At 36.3% G+C, this 18,565-nt stretch overlaps 1 protein-coding gene across 1 annotated transcript in view; it reads right to left on the bottom strand.

Annotated features, from left to right (window-relative positions):
* Positions 1-364: 364 nt before the first annotated feature.
* The window catches only part of STIM2 (stromal interaction molecule 2), a 169,303-nt gene continuing 151,102 nt past the window's right edge, over positions 365-18,565 (bottom strand). Inside the window, exons 11-12 of the mRNA XM_019928374.3 lie at positions 7,143-7,413; positions 365-2,031 (exon numbers count right to left, since the gene is read on the bottom strand). Of these exons, the coding sequence (XP_019783933.1) occupies positions 1,554-2,031; positions 7,143-7,413 (749 nt within the window). The 3' untranslated portion in view covers positions 365-1,553. The remainder of the gene's footprint in view (positions 2,032-7,142; positions 7,414-18,565) is intronic.

The following is an 18,565-nucleotide window of genomic DNA, read 5'->3' as shown; positions in this document are numbered from 1 at the left end:
AGGAAACTTTGGGAAACTGTTCATATTCTTAGTAAAGTATTTCTTTGGAGCAAATCTTGAATGATGATTGTTTATCAATCAGCATTTTCATCTAAACAGGACTGAGTTGGACATTATATATTTCAGCCACAAAGCTGAAAAACCATTCTAGCTAATATGCATCAGTTGTTCACCTAAATGTCCATCCACATTGCATTAACCAGATCATTCTGACTGAATTTTTAAAAGAAGCAGTTTAAGCAGAAATTCCCCAGATGTTAATGTACTTTGTTACTCATGTGACAATCTTCACAGTAAAAGTTACCTTTATAATAAGCTATCAGTTTAACAAACCCCAAACTTTATAAATACAATACAATCTAAATGCACCATAAATTTATATTTGTTAATCTTGATATTAGAACATTTAAACATTTCGAACTACATAAAAATATGACAAACAATATAAAATAGAAAGAAATTTGTTGACAACTTACTTCCAAAACATCACTATTTCTTATATTGCAGTTAAGCAAGAAGACAGCTTACACAGCTCTCCAAAAAACATATAGTGTTCTTAGTGGAGTGTTATCAACAAAAATCAGCACAGTCCCACAAAATAATGTCTTCGATTTATTATCTTTTCCACAGTACAAGTTTTTCACAAACCATAAATCTTTGCAGTTATTGAGTCTGTAAACAAGTGCCTGAATCCCCACATCCCCCTAGTTTAGTATATGCTTGTGAATGTTTTAAGTCCTTCAATCAAGTTTTAACTCTTCCACTTTGTGTAAGGAATCAAGAGCCTCTCTCTTTAAATTATTTATATTTTATCATACAGCCTGCAATGCAGAAAATCACAGTGAAAGCCCTGGGAAAAACAAAACAACATGGTCTTTACAGCAGGACTTGAAACTTTATAATGTTAAATGCATTTAAAGAAGCTTCCCATAATAAAAGCGTGGGTTTTCATTTCCAGAAATCAAGTTAATTAGAAACCCTATGTTCTACTTAAAAACCCATTTTGATCTAAAAGTGAAAACAGTCCCCTATCCATAGTCATTTTATAAACTCTATACAGTTTCACTTGCAGAGATATTTTTCCAGTCTGAGAAACAGTAGTGCAATTAGTTTTACTCCTTTTAAGTTATTTTAGTCCAGGATGTAAATAGCTCTGTGGAAAGATAAGAAGATGCTCTGGTAAACAAGAAATTTTTGCAAGCCCATGCTGGCTTACTAGTCCATTAAAGCTTGTTAAGTCCATAGTGGCTCTCAACAAAATGTTGTATATATATCACTAATAACAAAGCAGAAATAAATAGGCAAAAATGACTGTAAACTGTCTCATCTCTTAATGATTTTTCAGTAATAACTGGCTTGACAAATTGATTATATAGTCATTTAAATAAGCAGACAGTAGACAGTTGCTCTTAAGGACATTCCACTATGGCATCCACTCTGGAAAGCCCCAATGGAGTTACATTCCTAAAATTAAAACAAAAAAAGAGGAGTGAAGGATGGGAGATAAAAGTTTAAAGATGCCACTTGAATGGAATTCCACCAAGTCAGCCAGTTCACTTAGATTTCTTCTTAAAAAGGCTTTTAATTTTTGATGGCTTTTTGCTTTTCTCTCCATTATGGCAAAGGTCATGTGGGATGCTGCTTATCCTGGCAACACCTGGGGCTTCCTGAACTGGTTTGCTGTCGTTGCCAGCTGAGGAACATGATGTGTGGCGAGGTTTAGGTACCGGGATGCCACTGGAAAGCTGGTTCATGCTACAGGATTTCTCCAAGATGCCATTGTACACTTTGCTTGCAGGACTGAAGATCATGCTCTTAGTTTCTGTCAGACCTACACAATCAGGAGAACCCCGGGAGATATCTGCAGCTATGGGCGAATCTCCTCTGGATGAATCCTCTAGGGAGAGCTCATCTCTTGATATTTTTCGTGGAGACAATGTTTGGTATATCTCAAGGCTTGAAGGAGGAGACTGTTTCCTTCCAATGGAAGAATTTAAGGAGTCACATTCTGAAGCTGTGTCTGGTACTTCCCTGGATGAGATAGAGGCAAAGGTAAAATTTTAAATCAATATGTTTCTTAAGGGTACTGGCAGACATTCTAACTAATTCTAACCAAAACATCTTCCACTGTTTAAGCTATCAAAATATTAAAGGGAGAGATGTTAAAATTCTATACACATTTCAACAAAATTTAGAAAATTACTACTTTAAATAATATAACTTATCAAAATGTTTAATTTTTAACATGAACTATGATAATGATACCTTCCAATCTAGAAAATATTATAACTTAAAGTTACACCTTCTTCAATTGTCAGAGAAATGAAAATGTTTAAATTTTACAGGTTTTTATCATTTCAGCTAATTCTGTGTTTTGTTTCAACACTGAAAATTTTTCTTTCTAAATCACATAGTTGACATATAGTTGAAAAGATGAATTTTAGTCACCACCTTCTCCCTTTACTGTTTAGTCATTAAATTGATTAAATATAGCTTCCTAAGGAAGGAAGAAAAGAATATACTAAGATAAAATATAAGCTCTCCCAAGTTTAAAACAGAAGGGAAGGGCTTCCCTGGTGGCGCAGTGGTTGAGAGTCCGCCTGCCGATGCAGGGGACACGGGTTCGTACCCCGGTCTGGGAAGATCCCACATGCCACGCAGTGGCTAGGCCTGTGAGCCATGGCCACTGAGCCTGCGCGTCCGGAGCCTGTGCTCTGCAACGGGAGAGGCCACAACAGTGAGAGGCCCGCGAACCCAAAAAAAAAAAAAAAAAAAAAGAAGGGAAGAGAGGTGAGATACACTGGGGTGGGGAGTGGATGGCAGGTGAAAGGTAATGATATTGAGCTATTTTTTTTAAAGTAGACATTCAATAAATTATCACAAGTTTAGTCCTTTGTGATTTTTCCCTCTTTTCCACAGTGGCAAGAGAAATAAAGAGGACTGGAAAAAATAAAGTTTACAACCCCAAAGCCAACGTACAGTAAATGCTATCAGCTATTCCTTCAAAATATACCTCAAACCCACCCTTTTCTTCCTGTCCCACTGCTACCATCCTTCTTCCTGCCCTACCAGTTACCTCAATGATAGCAATAGCTTCCTAATTCGTCTCCCTGCTTCCATTCTTGTTCTTCCCTCTGAGTTACTTCTCTGCACAGCCCTTAAAGTGGTTTTTAAAAACTCAATCAGAGCACAATAATCTCTTGCTCAAAACTTTCCAATGCTTCCTCACACACTTAGGCTAAACTCCAAAGTCCTTGCCAAAGGCCGCAAAGCCCTGCATGGTCAGGTCCATGGCTATCCCTCCAGCTGCACAGTGTACCATCTTCTGCCTCTTCCTTGTTCCTGCCACATGCCAATCTTGCGACTCCCTCAGGGCTGTTGCACTTGCTGTTCCCGCCGCCTCATCTTTTTTCCCCTCCATCTCCACATGACTCAAATGCTCTCTCTCCAGAGATGCTTCTCCTAACTACCCTATCCAAAGCAGCATTCTCTTTCCTTTTACCTGTCTTTGTTTAGCATCCCAGAACTTATCACTACCTAAAATATTTTATATTAACTTATTTATAGTCAGTTTCCCCAGAAGAAAGGAGACAATGAGGGCAGGAAGTCTTATTAACTTTTGTAGTCTCTGGAATAGTGACAAGCTCATAGTGGATATTTAGTAAGTATGGAAGGGAGGGAGGGAGGGAAGGAGGAAGGGAAAGAGGCAGGGAAGGAGGAAAGGAAGGAGGGAGGGAGGGAGGGAGGGAAAAGAAAGGAAGGGAGGGAGGAAGGAAAAAGAGAAGAAAAGATAAGAAGAGAAGAAAGAGGGGAAGGAAGGGAGGGAGGGAGGAAAATTCTGAAGAATAGGGATAACAATTTATTCATTTTTGAATGTACCATACCTGAGATGAATAGTGTTCACTCTATGAACAGAATGATTACGAAATGAAAAGTAGAGTCAAGGTAAAAAGTAACTGGCAAAAGAAATAAGGTGAGAGAAGGAAGAGAGCTGAAGACAGAAAGGCAGGAACACATATGATCATCATCTACCAGCTGGAACTAGGCCAGGACCTTGTCTCACCTGTCTTGGCAGCTCAAGTTATTAGCAAGTACACGGCACACAGCAAGGACTAAATTCATATTTATAGAGTAAATGAATTGAATGCTCTCTCACCTTGGATGACCTATGATTACTATCATTATTCATGTTATGATATGCATGTTTATTGATTTTGACATGTATTTTGTTAATACCACACTTCAGTTACATATTAGACTGCTAAATGTATTTAGTCTTTTCTATGAACTTTACTCACACATGTATGTGAAGACTGTCTTTATTACACTACAAGCTTTCAGAAGGTATAAAATCTCCTGGGCAATGGGGCTTCCCTGGTGGCGCAGTGGTTGAGAGTCCACCTGCCGATGCAGGGGACACGGGTTCGTGCCCTGGTCCAGGAAGATCCCACATGCCGCAGAGCGGCTGGGCCCGTAAGCCATGGCCGCTGAGCCAGCATGTCCGGAGCCTGTGCTCCGCAACGAGAGAGGCCACGACAGTGAGAGGCCCACATAACGCAAAAAAAAAAAAAAAAAAAAAAAAAAAAATCTCCTGGGCAAATAAAGACTTAAATAATGCTTTCATTTTATACAGTTACATGTACTGTATAATTTTTCAAATGCTCTTACAATTGATAATGGATAGTGCTAACAGAGGGCAAGGGGCAGTTCAGATAGGAAGAAATGACTCAGAAATCAGTCACTGGTAGGGAGTTTTCTGCAAGGCTTCTTTTTGGAGTAGATGTCCATTAATCAAACAGCATATATCACTGTTCCCTGGAGCTGTTCACTGTTCCTTCAGCTTCCAGAGCCAGAAGCTGATCTAGTCAAAATTTTATGAATTTACTTTCTATTCTGTTATGTGGTTTGGCTGCTTTGTGTGTGAAATTCTAAACTAGGTTAAAAATATTTTAAAAACTAGCTTCTAAAATCTAAATAATGTGTGAAAAGAATACTGACCTAATTTAGGAGACCTAGATTCCTGTCCTGGTCCTGCCATTAATTAGCTGTACAATCTTGGGCAAATCAATTAATTTAACCAGATCTCAATTTTCTTGTCTAGGTAAGAGTATTTGATCAATCTCTAATACTACTTTTAGTTCTAATATCCTAATTCCAAAACAAATAATAATCTGAAGTGTTGCTTCTTCTGCATAACTAGTCAGACTTGGAATACAGGTCTAGTACACCTTAAAATCTCCCATTTTTCCCAGAGCATATATTCTTCAGAATATTGAATTTAATTGTATGTACCATTTATGTCATTTTTCTACTTTTATTTTTTTCCCACAGTGACGTGTGGTTGAATTTATGTAAGTTTAATGCACGTATAACAAGACTTAACTCAAGGTAAGGTTTAAATGAGCGTATACGTGCAATAATGCATAGAACATAAAAGATTGGTAAATAGTAAATGTTTGTATTATTATTATTTTGTAAGGATTCTGGTGGTTCAACACTTAAAAGACTAAAATGGAGAGGAGGAAGTTGTCTGAATCCAAATTCTTCTCAAATTAATGAGCTACCTGTGAATTTCTGACAGTGCTCTTTGAAATGAGGGCTGAACATTTCCATCAGTGCAAAAAATTCTACTGGACAGCAGAGCTCTAGAGTTTTCCTACTAATTTCCATAAGCCACACAAAATTAGTTTTGTCAGTAAAGCCATCTTACTGGTGACTACAGTTATACTGCAAAGGTTAGACAAAAAAGCTGGTCATAAAGTGCTAACCAAGCAAAGGTGCCTCAGATTCTCCAGTTGCAATGACAACACAAAACTTGTATTATCTCCTTAGGAATATGCTACAATAATCACTTTCTAATCATAAAATTTACTTTCACTAGCAGACGAAACAATTATGTGTGAAGAATCACATGACAGAGAGCCACCAGGGCTTATGGCGAGTGTCCAGCCCATTCCTTCTGGTTTTGTTTTTCTAACAAGAACAGTAAAGACTTCATGGCCACATGGCTACTAAGTGGCAAACTCAGAAACCAATACCAGTTTTTCTGTCACTTAATACCGTACTGCTCCAAAAGAGGAATACGGTTTAGAGAGATCCCCAACAGCAACCGGTCTCATTGGACTAGAATACACTGCTGCTATATCTACTTTATAGAAAAAAAAAAAAAAGTGTTATGAATATAATTTCCTCCTTTAAATTCCTGACATTTTCTTAAATCTTTTGCATCTGATACTGCTTGCTCACTAGCAAGTACTAGCACATAACAGAACAAATCATTAATTGGCAACAAATATTTTTAAACCTCAGTCAGTCATATTTAATGTTTCCTTGTGCTCAAGTATACTTAAGCTCATGCCTTTATATTTTACATATGAAACTGTTCGTTAGACAAGTTTATATTCTGAGACTTGAGTCAATTGTGTGCATTAGCCTCTAAGCAGTTATATCTCAAAATATCCTATGTGTGTGGTGGTCAGAATTCTAAGATGGTCCCCCAATTCCCAGCTCTGGTGTGCACACATCTTCTCCCAGTTAGTTATTTAATCAAACACTAACATAGGTGCTGCTATGAAGGGATTTTGCAGGTGTAATTAAGGCCCAAACTAGTAGATCTTAATATATAGAGAGATTATTATCCAGGTAAGCCTTTTAAATTTGGGTATAGAGATCAGAGATAAAGGAAAGCAGAGATTCAAAGCAAAGGAGGGATTTGAAAGAAGGGAAATTCTCTGTTGCTGGCTTTGAAGATAGAGGCCACACATGGCAAGGAAGAGCAGGCAGCCTCTAGAATCTGAGAGCAGCCCCCAGCTGAGAGCAAGCACGGAAACCAGGACCATGGTACTGTAACCATGAGGAACTGAATTCTGCCACAACCAAGTGAGCTTTGATGAGGCCCCCTAGCCCCAGATAAGAATAAAGCCCAGCCAACACTTTGATTTTAGATTTGTGAGACCCTGAGCAGAAAACCTAGCCACACCAAGCTTGGACTTTGGCATACAGAAATGAGAGCTAATAAATGGGTGTTGTTAGAAGCCACTAAAGTTTGTTGTAACCTGTTACGCAGCAGTAGAAAATTAACACAACATACCACTCCTACCCACCCAGCCCAACACATACTGTATTTCATTCATTGCCAATACCATTGCTTTTCAGCAGAGAAGTAAATGGCCTCCTCCTCCTCTTCATTTCGATAAAGAGCAGGGCAACTTGACACCGAGAGGATATCTGGATCAGGGGAAGGCAAGGAGTGCTGTGTGTGCTGGGGGTGGTGGGGATGCCGGGGGTGTGCCGGGTGAGCATGTGCAGGAAGCTGAGCTCGCTGAGACTGCGGCGAGGACGGAACGATGCTGCGGCGGGAGCGACACAAGCTGCTGCTTCTGGCCAGTGATCCGGCAGGTTTAGCCATGGTCCCTGAAAGCCAAGCGGAAATAAATGAAAACATTCATAAAATCCAATGCTCCTTTCATGCACACTACAGAGACACACCAAAGAGAACTGATGTGATTAATCTACCTTTGTCACCATTGAATCTACCTTTGTTGAAGTAACTGTACAATTATTACCATCCTCTATCACCTGTAAAGCTGCTTCTCAGGAAAGTTAAGAAGTAAAAAAAAAGGTAACAAAAATAAAAACAGGTCTAAAAAATAAACAGAAGTGAACATATAAACACATGTGGTTTTAAATACAAAATCTGACATTACTAACCATAAAGGCTTAAACATTTACCCAAGATAACAAATTCTTATATTTAAAAATCAGTAAAGCATATTTAAAAGGAATCTGTACTTTATTGCAAATATTTTAATGAATTTTAACATTGAAAGACGAGAAAACTATTCAGTAAAACAGGTTGGATTTTTCAACAAATATCTCTTGACACAGCACAACTTGTTTGAACTTTGAGAAATTTTAAATCAAGGATCATTTAAATACTGTATATATAGGCTCACTATTTTTTAGGCAAAGGTCAGATAAAAACTTGTTTTTTGAACACTGACTATTGTGGAACTAACCAGAAGTCTTAGATTACCTTGTTTCTGCTCCCAGTCTCAGTCTAGACCCACGCAGACAGTAGACAAACTTCCCCTATGTGCTTAAATCTTCATTGAATGGGCACTTCATTTCTTTGCCTTAATGGAAACATAGCTCTCCTAAGAATACTGATCTCAAGCTGAAGCCGTTCATTCTTCATACCTCACATGCTGCAGCATCAGAACAACAGATTGACGGCCTTCTCACTCCCCAATATTGTTGTAAACCCTCACTCCCTTTATAAAAACATGTTTCTTTGACACACGCTATTAAGCCACGTGAATCTCTCATCTCCACTTCACTAGTCACTTCCTGCTTAGTCTCTCTCTTACCAGTCCATCCAACCTCTCACCAGCTTGAGCCATCTCATCTGTAAGATGAACACCTTAACCAATCATGTTTTTCATCTCTTCTCACAAGACATTCACCTCTACTCTACTCCACCACCCACTCTCATGCCTTGGTCTTGTCATCATTCAAAATTGCTTCATTTTTGAAATAATAAGCTTAAGACATCAGATAATTTAGATTCTAACATTCCTACCTTTCTAGTTCACACATTCTGTTCCTTCCACTATCTGTCCCATTCTCTACCCTAAACTCAAGGACCTTATCTACTGTTTATCCCTTTTGCTGCCTTTATCTTCATCTTCTCCTCTTCTATTTCCCATTGGCACTTAAAAATAAAAGTGAAAAAAACAGGGGGCTTCCCTGGTGGCGCAGTGGTTAAGAATCCGCCTGCCAATGCAGGGGACATGGGTTCGAGCCCTGGTCCGGGAAGATCCCACATGCTGCGTAGCAACTAAGTCCATGCGCCACAACTACTGAGGCTGCGTGCCGCAACTACTGAAGCCCGTACACCTAGAGCCTGTGCTCTGCAACAAGAGAAGCCACTGCAATGAGAAGCCCACGCACTGCAAGGAAGAGTAGCCCCCGCTCGCAGCAACTAGAGAAAGTCCGCGTGCAGCAACGAAGACCCAACACAGCCAAAAATAAAAATAAAATAAAATAAATTTATTTTTTTAAAAAGTTGAAAAAACAAACCTGAGAAACAAACAGATAAACAACAACAGCAATAAGAAAACCTCCTCTACCCTCAGACTGTTTTCAGCTGACATCTCTCTTCCCTTTTATGTAAATGATCTATGTTGCTTTCTATACTACTTTATCTTCACTCATTCATCAAAGAAATGGTAAAGTGCTTCCATACAATTTCCCTGCAACTATCATTAACAAAGTTATGATAAACTTCCTCATTGCTAAATTCAGTGAGTATCTCCATCCTTCCTTGACACTGGACCAGCACGTGACATTATTAGTTTATCCTTTCCTTGACCTCTCCAACAACATTTTCACCTCTTCCTTTACTGTCCCTTAATTGTTTGTCTCCGAAGTTCTGTTCTAGGCCTTGTTATTCTTGTTCCACTTATTCTTCTCAAGAAATTTCATCCACTCCCATTACTCCAATTACCCTTTGCAGTCTATAGAAGTCCAAATCTGTGACTCTAGCTTTTAATCTTTTTCCTAAACTTTAGGACTTCACAATCAACTGCCTACTTGACACTTGGGTGTTCCACAGATACCCACACTGAATTCAACATTTTCCTCCCAAACCCACTCCTTCTTCTATGTTCCTTACACCTTGGTGTAAAAAAAAAAAAAAAAAAACAAAACACCACCACTCACTTAGTTATCTGAATTGGAAACGCAGACGTTCTTGACTCTTCCTCCTCCATCATAAACCACATCTAGTTAATCATAAAGTGTTTCCAGTTCTACCTCCTGGGTATCTCTCACATCTCTCCACTTCCCCCTCAACAAATCACTGCTGTATTATGCTGGACTACTGCACCAGAATAATAACTGATCTTTCTCCTCCAACTTATTCTCCATACTGCAACCTGCATGATCATTTTAAAATGGAAAAGGAATATGACATTTTATTGGTTAAAACCCTTAAGTTGCTCCCATTACTTCTAGGATTAGGATAAAGTCAAACTCCTTAACATGGCTTAGAATGCCCTATTTATCTAGCCTCTAATTTGGAACTAGTGTCCCTCTTCTCTGTTATAGGAATACTAGGAACAATATACCTCACTCAGCTCCCAGAAGTATCAGAGTATCTCCATACCTTCTTTCCTCATCTCATCTCTCCCTTGACCTCCCATTTCACTTAAAGAGCAGTTCCTCCAGGAAGTTTCCCAACCCCTCCAAATTTAAGGTCAGTGTTTGCCCTCTTGTGCTCACATGGCAACACCAAAGTGTATTTCCCCATGACATAACTTAGTGCATTGCTCTTGTCTGTCCTCCATTAGACTGCATGTTTCATGAAGGAAATAACTGTGTACCATGTTCAACACTGAATCACAACTAGCACAATGCCAGACAAAAAGTAGATGTACAGGGACTTCCCTGGTGGCGCAGTGGTTAAGAATCCACCTGCCAATGCAGGGGATACAGGTTCGAGCCCTGGCCCAGGAAGATCCCACAAGCTGCAGAACAACTAAGCCCGTGAGCCACAACTACTGAGCCTGCGCTCTAGAGCCCGCAAGCCACAACTACTGAAGCCTGCGCACCTAGAGCCCGTGCTCCGCAATAAGAGAAGCCACTGCAATGAGAATCCTATGCACCGCAACAAAAAGTAGTCCCCGCTCACCACAACTCGAGAAATCCCACACGCAGCATCTAAGACCCAACGCAGCCAAAAATAAAATACATAAATTTATTTTTTAAAAAAAGTAGATGTACAGTAAGTATTTACTGAGTGAATTAACAAACAATTCAAACAGAAACAGCCACTGAAATAACTTGACTGGGGAAAAAAAAAAAAGAAAATGGATAAAATTAAAGGGAATATTTTCAGAATATTTGACTACCTCCATAAATACCATACAAGGCTTTTTCCAAACACAAATTATATAATATGAAACTATTTATAATTTAGTAGACAAACATTAGAATTTTCCCTTACTTATTTATAATGATTCATAGATTACAGAACTGGAGGAAACCCTGGAAATCTTTAGTCCGATGTTCTCACTTTGTCAAAGAAGAAACAATATCCTACAAATACTAAAAGAATGTGTCCAGACTGACACAGATGATTAAGTTCTACAACTCTTAGCATATAATACAGCCATTCTCATCAGTCACTGGTTACTTGGTATACACAGTAAAACACAGCCACATTCAGCCATGACTAGGTATGATGCGAAGGGCTGAGAAGAATCAGGATTCCCTGCTTGGAAAAATTTTTTTTGTATTACTCACAAAGATGGAAAGATACTGCATGAAGAAGGTTTAAATACAAAGCAAATAGTTTATATGAGGAAAATTCTAAGTAATCCAATAAAGAATATAACATAAAGATGAGACTCATAAATGGGTCACATCTAGAAAATGTTTACAACTCTACAATCCTTTCAAAAAATTTTCTTCTTACATATTGCCAACACCACAAAACTCACGTAGGATTAAAAAGCAGTTCACTTTGACCTTGTAACAAGCTCTCCTATACAAAAGGTGAACATGTTTAATAGTACCTCCAGGCTATTATTAATTCTCAATGAAAGCCGACAGCCATCCCTACCTGTGATTTATAAGAGTAGCTAAATGAAACACTGAAGTTCACTGTACAGATATTTATTTGAGGTGATTTTTCATTCTAATATCAATAATTATATACAGGAGCATAACAATTTAATAAGACACTATTTTGCAAACTGTATTTTCTTATGGCAAAGAAGATGAAATTTGGTTTTGAATAAGGGGGTCCCCCCCCACCACCAACAACCAAAAATAATAAGTAATATAGGGACTTCTGGTTCTAGCAATATGGCAGTCAAAGATAACCTGACCACCATTTCCAATCCCCAACCACACACTTTAAATAGCCTCAAGTACTTCAATATGCTGAATAAAATATAACAACAGTTTTAAATGCATAGCTGAGTTTGCAAGGAAGAAGAGAAAATTCTTGGATGCCAAAACACAAAGACTAAAAGTCAGAGTTAGTAGGCCTGTGAGTGATGTTGGAACTGCTGTGGGAGGTTCTCGGTCTCAGTAATTTAAGGGTTTGCGCTTTAATTTGGGGACATAAATGACATCTTAAGCCCACAGAAGGTGAGGAATAGGAATTGTGAGTGTTCTGGATAAAAGCCTGGGCCTAGATGGCTGCATTCCTCAGTGGGAGGGTGTACTGAAAAGAAATCTGACCAATGAACAAGGGAACTTCCTTCAATGAATGTTCTCTGGATACTGGAATTTAAAAAGGTTCTTATGAAAAACTCAATATGCTGGGTGTTCAATACTCAAACTCAATATAAACTAACTCATATTACCCTGGAGGTCAAGTTTATACTACCAGAAGGGTCTGTGAAACCCAAATCCGAAAGGTTAACAAAAAAAAAAAGATGGTCCTGAGTAGGCGAAGCCCTTGAAACTACTGCCAGAAGCAAGAGAAATCATATTGAGGAGCACTCCTACTCCTCACAAAGTGTTTCCCTGGAGGGAAGAAAAAAAGGAAGTTCCTTTAAGATAGTTCAGTAAAACACTATAAAACAGGAGAAGGCAATCTGCTCTGCAAACTCAAGAAACAGCTGCAATAATCAATCAAGAACATCAAATAATACAATTATCAAATAAAACTAAAATATAAGATGTTTAAGGGCATTAAATTATAAAATAAAAATGAAAAAAGGACAAGGCATTAAAAAACAAGTAGATTTTATGAAGAATCAAGGAGAACTAATAGAAATGAAAACAGTCACTGAAATTAAAAATTCAAAGAATGGGTTAAACAAAATTGGAGCTGAAGAAAGAGTAAGTAATCTCAAAGATGGATCTAAGGAAATTTTTCTGAATGCAGCACAATTAGATAAAAAGAAAGGTTAAGAGATGTGGAAGATAAAATAAGATCAAACATATAATTATAGGTTAATATTAGTCTTATATTTCTATACAACTAATATTCCAGTAGGAGTGAAGAGAGAAAAGAAAAACAATATTAAAAGAGAAAACAACTAATAATTTTTCTGTAATTGAAAAAAGATAATCATCTTCAGATTCAAAAGCACACCAAGTATCAGGGAAAAAATTGTACACCTAATTATATTATAGTAAAAACGTGTAACAAAAGAAAATGATAACATTTTCTAAGTGATGAGAGAAATGAGAAATTACCTAAAAGGAAACTGGAACAATCTGCCTTACTAAAACTTCTCAACAGTAACAATAAGAGGCCTGAAAATAACAACAAATGTTTTCAAAATACTATGGGAAAAGTAATTGTTCATCTAGAATCTGATATCCAGTTAAACTATTATTCTCAAGTGAGAGTGAAAATAAAGACATTTTCAGGCAAAGACAGAGAATTTACTACTCTCAGTTGCTAACTGAAAGAATTTTTACCAAAGAACATATTTTCAAGGAAGCAAAAAAAAAGGAAAGAGTAAAAAACAAAATACAATGATGAAGAGAGAAACACATAAGTCTTTCTGAAAAACGACTGAATAAAACAATAAAAAATGACTTTTGCAGGGTATTCAAAACAAAATACTAGACAACATTAATATATAAGATGCGGAGGGTAGTGTCTAAAATTAAAGCATCTGAAGATCCTTTAGGAGAATGACAGAGAAGCTGAAAAGAGGTATAGAAAAGAGAAACCACAAAATAATATGCCAGAGAGAAATCCAAACGGATCAGCAAGCAGATTAAATGTAATTGGATTAAATTGGACTTCGCTGGCAACAGAGATCCTCAAATAGAAAGCAAAATAGTAAGTTATTACTATTTCTTATACTGACATATCTAGAGCCTAATGATGGAAAAAATTTTAAGTAAAGAAAAAGTTACGCTGGCAAATATTAATCAAAAGAAAGCTCCTATAGCTATTTTAATATCAGATAATACAAACTTAAAGGCAGAAAGTACGGCTAGCTGTAAAGCAGTCTCCGCATAATCATAGAAGAATAGTTAATCTTTTAAAAAGATACATCTGGACTTATATTCACCGAATAACTTGGTTTAAACTATATAAAATAGAAATGAGCAGAATTACAAGAAGAAATTCAGAGAGATCTGAACAAACTTCTTTCTGCAACTGACAGAAAAGTAGACCAAAATGTAGGTATATAGAGATTTTTCATAACTAATACATGATTTAACCAACAATATAGTATCCTATAACTAACAATTAAGAAAATGTACTTTTCAGATATGTGTGGAAATTTTTAAATATTCGATCAAATAAATACTAGGTCATGAAGCAAGTCTCAGAAGATACCAAAGAATAAATGTTATATAGATGCTATTCTCTAAGCATAATACAACTAGAAATTGATAAGTAAAGATATTCTTTAAAAACTGATGACCAAATAAACAACAAAACAAACATACTACATTTGGAAACTTAAACACATACTTCCAGATAATTCATATTTCAAGGAAGAGACATATTAAAAGTTGGAAACATTTTAAAACTAGATGATAATCAAACTATATGTATCCAAACTTCAGGTAGATTCAGTTAAAGTCGTTCTTAGAGGGAAATTCGCAGCCATAAAAATCATACATTAAGGAAACAGGAGGACTGAAAATTCATGAGCTAGCTGTCTAAATATTAAAAACAAACAAATGAAGCAAATTCCAATAAAGGAAATAAAAGATAAGAGCAGAACTAAATGGAGAATATCAACAAAACCAACAGTTAGCTCTCTGAAGAATGACGGAGTGAAATAAAATAGACAAATCATGCCAGATTAATCAAGGAGGAGAAATGAAAAGAAAATTTAAAGATGTGAGATTTTTAAAATCATATAAAATACTATGGACAACTTTCAGTCACAAATTTTGTAACTCAGATAAAACAAACAATATTTTAGAAATATATAATTTAACAAATCTAGACTTATGACCATTATAAGAAACTGAATCAATAATTTAAAAATCTGTCTCCTTCCCTTCTGCCAACATACACACACACCAAACTCAAACTGCCTATAGGCAATTTCTTCAAAATCTTCATAGAATCATCTGTATCTTATATTTCAGAATACAGAATAAAATTCAAAACATTTATTGAGGATTATTATGGGCCAGGGTATGTTCTAATTGTTTTACAAATATTATTTAGTTTAAATTACAAAATAATCTCATAGGGTAGGTTACATTTTACAGACAAGGAAGCTTAGAGAGAGTACCTCCCACAAAGTTACACAAATAAAAAATAATGTCTTGGGCTTCTCTGGTGGCGCAGTGGTTGAGAGTCCGCCTGCCGATGCAGGGGACACGGGTTCGTGCCCTGGTCCAGGAAGATCCCACATGCCGTGGAGCGGCTGGGCCCGTGAGCCATGGCCACTAAGCCTGTGCCTGTGCTCCGCAACGGGAGAGGCCACAACAGTGAGAGGCCTGCGTACCGCAAAAATAATAATAATAATAATGTTTTGCGGGACATTCAAAACAAAACAAAATACTAGACAACATTACATACATATAAGTTAAATGGAGGAGTAAGGATTCAAACTCTAGCAATCTTGTTCTAGAGACCAAATTCTTAACTACTACTATAAGAGTAAAAAAAAAAATGAAATGAAAGAAAAAGGGGGTATTCTTTGCCTTATTTTATGATGCTAATATAACCTTGATACCAAAATCAGAGTGTCGAGAAGGAAAATTATTGACTAATCTATGATTAAAAACGTAAAAACCCTAAATAAAATAATATAGCAAACCAAATCTAATTATTATCAAAACAGAACATTGTGACTAAAAGTTTCACTGACATTTAAAGGAATTTATTTAAACAGATTAAAATTCAACAGAATAAAGAAAAATAAAACAAGCAATTACCTCAAATTATGCAGAAAAATAATTTGGTAAAATTTAACATCCACTGATTTAAAAGAAAAATCATTCTTAGCAAAATAGAAATAGAGATTAATTTCCTTAATTTAAAAATAATCCATCAGGGACTTCCCTGGCGGCCCAGCGGTTAAGACTCCGTGCTCCCAATGCAGGGGGGCATGGGTTCAATGCCTGGTCAGAGAACTAAGATCCTACGTGTCTCGTGGCTCAGCCAAAAAAAAAATGTAACCCATCGAACACAGAGCAAAAAACAAAACAAATAAACCAAAAAACACACTTCATGATGAAATAAGCATTCTCTTTAAAGTTAGAAATGGAGATCACTATTTGTCTGCGATCACTTTCGCACTTTTATTCAACATTTTACTGGAGGTCTTAGACTGCCTTGGGATAAAAGCACAAGGAATGGAAAGGGGGGGGAAAGTCATTATTATTGTCCACAAAACAAAATCCAAAACACTCTTAGAGAAAAATTCAATGTTTCTATATACAAAATCAGCATACCAAAATCAACAGCTTTTCCCTACATATCAGCAACAAGCAATTTGAAGTATAACTTTTTAAAGAAAGGTAACACATGTAACTATTAAAAAAAACAAGCTAAAAATTAATCTTTAAATTCAAAGAAATTCCAATAAAAGCCCCATGGAAGTTTTCATGGCGTTTCGTAAGCTGATCCTAAAATTCATAAGAATAACTTGCCAAGAGTAGCAATTCTGAATTTAATAGAGGAAGATTAAACCCATCAAACATTAATACTTACTATAAAGCTACATATAGCAACTAAAGCAAAATGGGATCAATGGAAAAAAAATAAAGAGCCTGGAAGCATTTATGTATCTATGGAGAGAAGTTGTATTACAAACCAGCAAGGATAGAGCAGGAATGAGACTAGGACAACTGTTTATCCATACATCAAGAGATATCTTTAGATTCCACTCACAAAAGGAACAAAAATAACTTCCAGGTAGATGAAAAGACTAAAGGATTAAAGTGAGAGTTAAAAACTTTTAGTAGAGCAAACAACAATCTATCGCCTTATGAAAAAGACATAAAAACACAAACCAGATTTGTAAATTTGTCATTAAAAATGTTTTTTGAAAAAAAACCATTTGATTAAAAAAAGAAAATAAGTAACAAAGCACAGTAAAAAAGAAAAGCCAAGACCTAGGAAAAGATATCTGCAACCCTCAAATAACCAGAAAATAATAATAAAAATTCTTCCAGATAAGTATGGAATCTCGGAGGGAGATTCCACAGCAGGAACAAGCAACTCAGAGAGGAAAAAATCTGAATGACAAACACCAATAAATATGAAATGGTAGTAGTAGTCTTTTTAGTCTTTAAAGACAACCTCAGTAGTCTTTAAAGAAATTACAATTTTAATAACACTAAGGTATCATATCACACGCATTCAAGTTACAAAACAAACCAGATGATTCCTAGTATGGTGAGGATACAGGCAGACAGGCATTCTTATAAACAGTGGGTATGTAAACAGATAGAACCACTTTGAAAGCAACTTGGCAACGACTAATAAGAGGTGCCTTCCCAATGACTTAGCAATCCATTTCTAGGTGTCCACCCAGAGAAATTCTCAAAGTTAGAAATAAGGAGATAGAGATAAGGATGCTCATTTTTGCAAGGGCAAAAAAGTAGAAAGAACCTATCTCAGTAGAAAATTGGATAAACTGTGGTTTATTATTACAAAAGATAAATAGATATACTGTGGTTGACTCATATTAAACAGTTTTAGTGAATTTATCTGTATATAAACATGGAAATTTTCTAAAACATACTTTTGACCAAAAAGAGCTGCAAAATGATACCCACAGTTTGATACCATTTATGTACATTTTTAAACAAACAACAATTGTATCTATTGTTTATAGATATAGCTGCATGTAATACAAGTAAAACAGGCTTTAGAAGATATACAACTTTAGTAGGAAGGGGAGGAGATGTGTTTTCTTTTTCAGAGAAAAAGAAAGATGAATAAAGCAAAATGTTAAAATCTGTTTATCTTTGTAGTAAATGAGCAATTTATTTTCAGTATTTTTAAGCATATCTGAAGAGCTTTATGATAAGAAATTTTAAATAAATTGCTACCACAATCCCACTATGAATATTTAGTAGATACTATAAAGGTACTGGGAAAACCCATACAGAGCTAACCTTTGATCATATTTTCTCTTTTTTATTTACACATAATTAAACATAGACAATATTATTCTGTATATGGTTTTATAATCTTTTACTTCACTCTTAACATACCACAGGCAGGCTTCCTTGTCATTCCTTCACTCTTAGACAATTTACACATATCCATGGTGCAGATTTAAAACTGCTTAAAAGAGTATATAACGAAGAGCCTTCATCCTACCCTAGACCCTAGTACTACTGCCAAGAGTTTATTTGTCAGGTCCAGAAATTACGCTTTTATAACTAAACAGAGTGGAGTATTACTTTTGTGCCACTGGGTGGAGACAGAGCTCTCAAAGTGTAATCTTTGGCATAAGTTATTTTTCAGAGATAATAAACTTCAGCATTTCTAAAGCATCATACTGAATTTTAAAAAGTTCAAATTTCTCTGTGTATCACAATCACTAAAAAATTATTCACATTTAGTTATAAGTGTTTTAATGCACATGTGGATATCTTG

Source organism: Tursiops truncatus, chromosome 5 (genome assembly GCF_011762595.2).
Source record: "Tursiops truncatus isolate mTurTru1 chromosome 5, mTurTru1.mat.Y, whole genome shotgun sequence".
NCBI classification, from domain to species: domain Eukaryota; kingdom Metazoa; phylum Chordata; class Mammalia; order Artiodactyla; family Delphinidae; genus Tursiops; species Tursiops truncatus.
Note: the sequence above shows the minus strand (reverse complement) of the source record. Positions and strands in the feature narration are given on the sequence as shown.